Source organism: Denticeps clupeoides, chromosome 1, assembly GCF_900700375.1.
Source record: "Denticeps clupeoides chromosome 1, fDenClu1.1, whole genome shotgun sequence".
NCBI classification, from domain to species: domain Eukaryota; kingdom Metazoa; phylum Chordata; class Actinopteri; order Clupeiformes; family Denticipitidae; genus Denticeps; species Denticeps clupeoides.
The window spans coordinates 2,282,500-2,292,085 of record NC_041707.1 but is presented as its reverse complement, the minus strand read 5'-3'; the positions used below and the strand labels follow the sequence as shown (position 1 = coordinate 2,292,085).

At 52.6% G+C, this 9,586-nt stretch overlaps 1 protein-coding gene across 1 annotated transcript in view; it reads left to right on the top strand.

The window, feature by feature from the left end:
* Nucleotides 1–2,795: 2,795 nt before the first annotated feature.
* Nucleotides 2,796–9,586, top strand: part of LOC114791985 (latent-transforming growth factor beta-binding protein 2-like) — a 75,453-nt gene continuing 68,662 nt past the window's right edge. Inside the window, exons 1-2 of the mRNA XM_028982626.1 lie at nt 2,796–3,241; nt 7,482–7,555. Coding sequence (XP_028838459.1) covers nt 3,000–3,241; nt 7,482–7,555 — 316 coding nt within the window. The 5' untranslated portion in view covers nt 2,796–2,999. The remainder of the gene's footprint in view (nt 3,242–7,481; nt 7,556–9,586) is intronic.

The following is a 9,586-nucleotide window of genomic DNA, read 5'->3' as shown; positions in this document are numbered from 1 at the left end:
CGGAGCGATGCCAGCGCTGGACGGCACGGTCGCCATGCGCTGCCAGCACGTCTGGGGTCTGAGGGCCTTTCAAGTGTTCCTGTAACCGAGCTCCATTGTTCCCCCCTGCCTGGCTGATGGGCTTTTTCCACTCCGCGCCGCGCCACCGGGGACCCGTCTTCACCAGAATACACGCTCACGCATAAACGTCCTTTCTCAGCAGCTGTCGCGCGTAAACACACACACACACACACACACACACACACACACACACACACACACACACACACACACACACACACACACACACACACACACACACCAACCTGCTGGAAAAAAAACCTTCTTCAGGGGGACTTCGTGCCGGTCCTGAAGGTTGGAATCCAGCAGGAGACCCTGATACCAGGGAGGTTTATTTTGTATTCCGTCCCCATCCTTCTTCAGCCCTGACTGTTGCCCCGGCCAGAACAATATCCGTACTGTGGTCCCCATTTGGACAAAGAAAAGGCGTCTCGGGGTCTTTAGACCAAGAACAAAATCCACCCGAAGCTGGGACTCAAACGCAACTGGGACCCCAAATTCCAACGCCCGCCCCGCACCGGCGACACCACCTGACTGTATGGGTTTCTAATGGGCACACTTGAACTCTGACCCCGTCAGCCAGCTGCCATTGTTCCCGGCGCTGAATGAATAGCTGCCAGGGGCTCTTTTGGGGCCGAAGCTGTTGACTGACGAGTCCTCGGCTGTTGGTTCCTCGGATGAATAATGATGATGCGTCCGCTTCGCAGCCACAAGCATGAAAACACGAATTATGATCCCTTATTACACCTCGCACTGCACCTGGTATACTCCGAGCCTCCAGTACTGCTCGCCTGGTCCCTCCATCTCTGAAGGTAAAAGGAAGACGCTCATCTAGACTCTTCTCCGTCTTGGCCCCTCGGTGGTGGAATGAACTTCCAGCTCAGTCACTGAGCACCTTCACACGGCAGCTCAACACCTTCCTCTTTAGAGAAGATTTAGATGAACTTGTAACCTTCTTCTTGTCTGACTTCTGTATAGAAACTAGAACAGAGTGAATAAAAAGATTGTATTCATAGTTGGGGGTCCTAGTGAACCAGAACTGACCACTTCATCCATGGTAACATGGAAGCACGTTGTAAGTCGCTCTGGATACGGCCGTCTGCCGAACGCCGTAAATGTAAATAATGCACCGAATTCCAGGTTCTTTTTAGAACCTGGAACGACTTGAATTTTTACTCTTAAAGTGTGTCTGTGTGGGACAGACTAAAAATCAAATGAAATGTTGAGATTGTGCTGTTCTGTCACTATAATATGGATTTAACATTTCAAAGGAGCAACCTTCTGACTCTATACAGAAGCATTTGCTCCAGGCTGCTGTCAAAGTGAGGTGTGATGGAACATAATTATACAGCATGAGAACATCTGACTAATCTTCTCACGTGAACCCCCTCCCACTGACACGCCCGGCGGAGCAGCCGTCCTTCTACACTTGGTCTGTCCACATTAAATTCAAGACGTTCCTCTGTGTGACAGTTGAAATGCGGCCTGGTCTTCATTCCTCTGTCCAGAAGCTGGAAGTTCCATCAAATTTGACCAAATTAGAAGCCGATTCTCACAGTGCGTTTTCTCCACAGGGTTCCTCTGCTACGCTCTCCCATCAGGCCACCCTTCATCCACAGGGTTCCTCTTCTAAGTTCTCCCATCAGGCCACCCTTCATCCACAGGGTTCCTCTGCTACGCTCTCCCATCAGGCCACACTTCATTCACAGGGTTCCCCTGATATGTTCTCCCATCAGGCCACCCTTCATCCACAGGGTTCCTCTGCTACGCTCTCCCATCAGGCCACACTTCATTCACAGGGTTCCCCTGATATGTTCTCCCATCAGGCCACCCTTCATCCACAGGGTTCCTCTGCTACGCTCTCCCATCAGGCCACACTTCATTCACAGGGTTCCCCTGATATGTTCTCCCATCAGGCCACCCTTCATCCACAGGGTTCCTCTGCTACGCTCTCCCATCAGGCCACCCTTCATCCACAGGGTTTCGAGGCACAGGGTGTCTGGTAGTTTTGATGAGCGGTGTGGATCAGCTTAACCATGAGAAGATGCCCCTGTACACGTGTCTTGGTGCAGGCTGTGCACGTTTGGGTTGGAAATCAGGAGGTAAATCTGCTGAGGAAGAACAGATCACTGATGATCCCCCAGAGTTTTCCTGCTGTGGGAAAATCTCCATCAGCCCCCCCGAGGTCACAGTGTCTATTTCATCTTCACACCTTTTTATAACAGAGTGGGAACGTGGCATGAACGGACGGAGAAGCTGCAGTTAAAACCCTAAAATGTGGTGGTCCACTGTCCTCAGATGAAACATCAGCATCTGAAATAAAAAAACCATCATCTGCTGCTCTGTGTGTGAACATGAGAGTGAGAAGAAAGAGAGGAGGGCAGCAGAGGAGGAGAATGGAGGGAGAAGCTGTAGTTAAAACCCTAAAACGTGGTGGTCCACTGTCCTCAGATGAAGCATCAGCATCTGAAATAAAAAAACCATCATCTGCTGCTCTGTGTGTGAACATGAGAGTGAGAAGAAAGAGAGGAGGGCAGCAGAGGAGGAGAATGGAGGGAGAAGCTGTAGTTAAAACCCTAAAACGTGGTGGTCCACTGTCCTCAGATGAAACATCAGCAGCAGAAATAAAAAAAAAACCATCATCTGCTGCTCTGTGTGTGAACATGAGAGTGAGAAGAAAGAGAGGAGGGCAGCAGAGGAGGGGAACGGAGGAGAAGGGGGAGTTCCCGATGCGGGGAACCCGTGCAGGAACCCAGCCGCGCTGCCGAGGTGCTTCAGACGGAGCTGGAGCTCGGTGGAGGCACCATGCCATGGCGCGGCGGGACTGAAGCGATTCATCCAGCGACACTTTTATTTATTTCCTGCGATTTTTTAGCCGAGAACTTTAATTTGAGGAGAACCGCCGCGTAGTCCCGAACCGTCCCGAACCGTGTCCCACCATGAGCCCGCCGTGGATTCTGGTCGTCGCCGCGGTCCACTTGGCGCTGATGACCGCGGGTGACGCGCAGCAGGCTGCGTGGGAGCGGGTTCGAGCGCAGGCGCGGAACGCGACGTCCCCGAAGCCCAGAGCCGCCCGTCCGGGACACGAACCGGGACACGTGGTCCGCGCGTCGCGCCGGGACGCGGACGCCACCGGCCCGCGAAGTTCGCGCAGGAGCCCGAACCCGCGACGACTGGTGGGGTAAGAACTACCGTTTTCTGTGGTGTCAGAAGAAGAATTATATCTCAGGCTGGAGCAGCAGACGGATGGGAAATGATGGAGAGCCGAGATCTCCATCTCTCCAGACTCTCCAGACTTTCCCGGCTCTTAATAAATCACCTGCTTCACGGTTCTGGTCCCAGTTCACCGTGTGTGTGACTCTAGTTTATATGGGGACCTGAAATGGGGATTTAGAGAGAGCGCGCCACCCCTGGCTTTGTGAACTGGTACGGACCCTCTTTAGAGAGACCGCGCCTCCCCTGACTTTGTAAACTGGTACGGGACCCTCTTTAGAGAGACCGCGCCACCCCTGGCTTTGTAAACTGGTACGGGACCCTCTTTAGAGAGACCGCGCCACCCCTGGCTTTTAAAACTGGTACGGGACCCTCTTTAGAGAGACCGCGCCACCCCTGGCTTTGTAAACTGGTACGGGACCCTCTTTAGAGAGACCGCGCCACCCCTGGCTTTTAAAACTGGTACGGGACCCTCTTTAGAGAGACCGCGCCTCCCCTGACTTTGTAAACTGGTACGGGACCCTCTTTAGAGAGACCGCGCCACCCCTGGCTTTGTAAACTGGTACGGGACCCTCTTTAGAGAGACCGCGCCACCCCTGGCTTTTAAAACTGGTACGGGACCCTCTTTAGAGAGACCGCGCCACCCCTGGCTTTGTAAACTGGTACGGGACCCTCTTTAGAGAGACCGCGCCACCCCTGGCTTTTAAAACTGGTACGGGACCCTCTTTAGACAGACCGCGCCACCCCTGGCTTTTAAAACTGGTACGGGACCCTCTTTAGAGAGACCGTGACACCCCTGACTTTTAAAACTGGTACGGGACCCTCTTTAGAGAGACCGCGCCACCCCTGGCTTTGTGAACTGGTACGGGACCCTCTTTAGAGAGACCGCGCCACCCCTGGCTTTTAAAAATGGTACGGGACCCTCTTTAGAGAGACCGCGCCACCCCTGGCTTTGTAAACTGGTACGGGACCCTCTTTAGAGAGACCGCGCCACCCCTGGCTTTGTGAACTGGTACGGACCCTCTTTAGAGAGACCGCGCCACCCCTGGCTTTGTAAACTGGTATGGGACCCTCTTTAGAGAGACCGCGCCACCCCTGGCTTTGTAAACTGGTACGGGACCCTCTTTAGAGAGACCGCGCCACCCCGGGCTTTGTAAACTGGTACGGGACCCTCTTTAGAGAGACCGCGCCACCCCTGGCTTTGTAAACTGGTACGGGACCCTCTTTAGAGAGACCGCGCCACCCCTGGCTTTGTAAACTGGTACGGGACCCTCTTTAGAGAGACCGCGCCACCCCGGGCTTTGTAAACTGGTACGGGACCCTCTTTAGAGAGACCGCGCCACCCCTGGCTTTGTAAACTGGTACGGGACCCTCTTTAGAGAGACCGCGCCACCCCTGGCTTTGTAAACTGGTACGGGACCCTCTTTAGAGAGACCGCGCCACCCCTGGCTTTGTAAACTGGTACGGGACCCTCTTTAGAGAGACCGCGCCACCCCTGGCTTTTAAAACTGGTACGGGACCCTCTTTAGAGAGACCGCGCCACCCCGGGCTTTTAAAAATGGTACGGGACCCTCTTTAGAGAGACCGCGCCACCCCTGGCTTTGTAAACTGGTATGGGACCCTCTTTAGAGAGACCGCGCCACCCCTGGCTTTTAAAACTGGTACGGGACCCTCTTTAGAGAGACCGTGACACCCCTGGCTTTGTAAACTGGTATGGGACCCTCTTTAGAGAGACCGTGACACCCCTGGCTTTGTAAACTGGTATGGGACCCTCTTTAGAGAGACCGTGACACCCCTGGCTTTTAAAACTGGTACGGGACCCTCTTTAGAGAGACCGCGACACCCCTGGCTTTGTGAACTGGTACGGGACCCTCTTTAGAGAGACCGTGACACCCCTGTGTTTGTCAACTGGTACGGGACCCCTAGGGACCGGGTCCTGCGCCACGTACGTCCCTCCCAGACTGTCAGATCGGGCAGATCGATTGCTGATGGACTTTACGTGTTTGCATCTCCAGCGCTACGCCGGCGTCAAGTGGTATTTGTTGCCACGGCGACCCGGTGAAGCCGGTCGGCTGTGTTGCCCGGCAAACGGCGAGCAAACACGACTAAATGGCATTTCGAGGCCTTTCGGCCGCCTCCCCGCCCGAGTCCGGGTTCTCCGCGCCGCGTAATGCCAGGTCGTGGCTGCTGTCAGGGCGGCCGCCAATCCTGGAATTCCCAAACTCCTTCGCTTTCTGACTCATTCTGACTCATTTCACTTTCCAGTTTTCCACCCTCTTTAGAGAGACCGTGCCACCCCTGACTTTGTGAACTGGTACGGGACCCTCTTTAGAGAGACCGTGCCACCCCTGACTTTGTGAACTGGCACGGGACCCTCTTTAGAGAGACCGCGCCTCCCCTGGCTTTTAAAAATGGTACGGGACCCTCTTTAGAGAGACCGCGCCACCCCTGACTTTGTGAACTGGTACAGGATTCTCTTTAGAGAGACCGCGCCACCCCTGGCTTTGTAAACTGGTACGGGACCCTCTTTAGAGAGACCGCGCCACCCCGGGCTTTTAAAAATGGTACGGGACCCTCTTTAGAGAGACCGCGCCACCCCTGGCTTTTAAAACTGGTACGGGACCCTCTTTAGAGAGACCGCGCCACCCCTGACTTTGTGAACTGGTACGGGACCCTCTTTAGAGAGACCGCGCCACCCCTGGCTTTGTAAACTGGTATGGGACCCTCTTTAGAGAGACCGCGCCACCCCTGACTTTGTGAACTGGTACGGGACCCTCTTTAGAGAGACCGCGCCACCCCTGGCTTTTAAAACTGGTACGGGACCCTCTTTAGAGAGACCGCGCCACCCCGGGCTTTTAAAAATGGTACGGGACCCTCTTTAGAGAGACCGCGCCACCCCTGGCTTTGTAAACTGGTATGGGACCCTCTTTAGAGAGACCGCGCCACCCCTGGCTTTTAAAACTGGTACGGGACCCTCTTTAGAGAGACCGTGACACCCCTGGCTTTGTAAACTGGTATGGGACCCTCTTTAGAGAGACCGTGACACCCCTGGCTTTGTAAACTGGTATGGGACCCTCTTTAGAGAGACCGTGACACCCCTGGCTTTTAAAACTGGTACGGGACCCTCTTTAGAGAGACCGCGACACCCCTGGCTTTGTGAACTGGTACGGGACCCTCTTTAGAGAGACCGTGACACCCCTGTGTTTGTCAACTGGTACGGGACCCCTAGGGACCGGGTCCTGCGCCACGTACGTCCCTCCCAGACTGTCAGATCGGGCAGTTCGATTGCTGATGGACTTTACGTGTTTGCATCTCCAGCGCTACGCCGGCGTCAAGTGGTATTTGTTGCCACGGCGACCCGGTGAAGCCGGTCGGCTGTGTTGCCCGGCAAACGGCGAGCAAACACGACTAAATGGCATTTCGAGGCCTTTCGGCCGCCTCCCCGCCCGAGTCCGGGTTCTCCGCGCCGCGTAATGCCAGGTCGTGGCTGCTGTCAGGGCGGCCGCCAATCCTGGAATTCCCAAACTCCTTCACTTTCTGACTCATTCTGACTCATTTCACTTTCCAGTTTTCCACCCTCTCTCGGATCGTCAGTGTGTGGTGGAATTCTCTTGATCCTTTTCTTTTTATTAAATGCTCGGCATGAAGGTGGAGGTCATGCTTCTTCACAAGGTCACACCGGGGTGACGCGTCGTTCTCGATGGGACCCAAAATTGAATGAGTGAACGTCCTTCATATGTAACCGGACAAACAGAGAAACGTGTAAAACTGGACGTAAAGCCTCGTAGCGGCGGATCCCGCGGATTAAACTATGCCCGGAATCTGGTTTATTATGGCTTGGCAAGCTGTCGTCCCTCATTGGAGTGGGGAGCTCTGTGAAGTCCAGGCCCCGTCTCCTGTGTCCCGCCATTTGTTTTCATCCGGCCGTTTTGTGCCTGGCCTGCCGAGGTGTACACAATACCACGTTCCCGGCTCCGGTTACGGCCTCCGAACGCTCCCCGAGCCCGAGGCAGAGAATGCGGGACTCTCTGAGGTCTTCCTTCAATGGGGCCGAATCCCACAATGCCCTGTGTCATGAAAAGGGAGGCTTGAAGGTGGTCCCACCATGAAGCTCCTTCTTGTTTGCTTTGGAGAGTGCTGCTCTGTTCTTCTGCCTTTGTGGGTGTTGATGCTCTTTTCCTCTTCTTCTTCACATGTGACGTTTGCAGGCCGCATGTGTGCGGGGGTCTGCAGTGTTGCTCTGGATGGGCCGTCGCTCCTGGGACCAACCGGTGCATTAAGCGTAAGTCTTTAACATCGTTCCTGGAGAACGTTCACAAGCAGCGAACCACACGAGCACGGTGATGAATATTCATATTTCTAGTACAGTATCATCTTCCACTGATTCCATAATGCAATTAGTCGCTGCGATTCCCGGAATGTGGCTTGAAGTGGATTTAGACTCAGCCACAGTCGGTTCTGAGAGATAAAGAAAAAAAAAAAAAGATAAAGAAAAAGGAGGGATTCCATAAAGTCGGAATTCGGATCGGGGAATGATGTCATATACAAGCTGGACGAGTTCCGTTGCGTGAGGTGATCGGAATACGTTCCGAACCTCTGAGTGGAACCGGAACGCTGTTCCAGCTTTAGGTCGGCTGATGAACGAACGGAACCGCAGTCTCGAAGAAAACGATTTGATCCCCTGCTGATGTCAGTGACGAAAAATCCCAGAAAAATGTATTTATACGAATTAACCAAGTTCTAAATTAATCCACATTTTAATGAACAAAATAAGCATTTGATCCCTTTTGAAAAACAGGCTTTGGCCCTTGGTGGTAAAACCTTTGTGATCAGACGTTTCTTGTAGTTGCCGTGGGGGGACACTTTGTCCCTTCTCCACTTTGCAGATCCTCTCCAAGCCATGAAAGTTGGCTGATGTTTGGCAACTCGAACCTTCAGCCCCCATCCACAGATTCTCTGTGAAACGAAGGTCTGGAGACTGACTAGGACTTTAATATGCTTCTTCTTGGGCCAGTCCTTCATTGCCTTGGCCGTGTGCTTTGGATCAACGTCCTGCAGGAATTATCCACCCACCACAGTGTCCTGGCCGAGGGAAGGAGGTTCTCACCCAGGATTTGACGGCACATGTCCCCATCCATCCTCTCTTTGATGCAGAGCAGATGTCCCGTCCCCTTGGCAGAAAGAGGACCCCAAAGCATAGTGTCTCCACCTCCATGTGTAGCGGTGTGGGCGAAGCGTTCCTCCTCCTCCAAACATGGCGAGTTGAGTTGATGACGAAGAGCTCGATTGGACCTCCTTCACCCAGTCCCGCTCGCCATCATTTAGATGTTCAGTGCTGCCACCTTCTCACCCAGCTGCTTGGCGTCGGTCTTGTTGTCCATTCCAGCCTTGCGTAGGTCCCCAGTCTTGTCCCTGACATCCTTAGAACGTTTAGAAGCTCCCAGTGTCATGTCCTTACCTGTATAAAATACAACTGGGGGACAGAAATCTGATTTCTGATCGGGATCAAATCATTATTTCAACATTCTAATTCATTCATAACTATTTAAAAATGCATTTTTCTGCATTTTTGGTTGTGTCCCTCACTGTTCAAATAAACCTACCATTGAAATTATAGAATGATTACTTCTTTGTAAGTGGACAAACTTCAGCAGGGGTTCAAATATTTTTCCCCAGACTATAAATATTAATACAATTATTATTATTATTATTATTATTATTATTTTTATTTTATTTAAAACTGTTTTAACTTCCCAGTATTGTGTATAAACCATAGGTGTATTCCTACAGAATCTCTGAGGATATGTACATTTAGGAATTTTTATAGGAATATGAACAGTGTTAGTATTTTTGATGCATATGAATTAGCGTCTCACATGCTACCATACTCAGTTACCGGCGTTGTGAGTGTGTGTGTGTGTGTGTGTGTGTGAATTGTATTTAGACATTTGAAAACAATTTTCTTTTTATGGTTTAGTGACGCAGTTAAGCGCATTTTAACAGCGACCGTACCTACAGACCGGAATTCTTTCCGCTCTTTTTCGTTGTGTGATTCCCGCTGCAGACACTCCCAGCTTTTGGCACTTTGTATAGATGTGATGGGGGAACCAAATCTAATTGTGGGTGTAGCTGCAGCGGCATTTACTTTATGGGGCTGCAGCAGTATTGAATGGCCTAGTTGTGATGTAATTAGAAAGCAGCTGGCTGGCGAAGAGCTTAATTAAGGCCCCAAACCAGCCTGCAGAACGCCGACCGCTCACCGCCGTTTACCTGCCGCGGCCCGGGTCCCGCTGCAGCGGTCACAGTCCGGGTG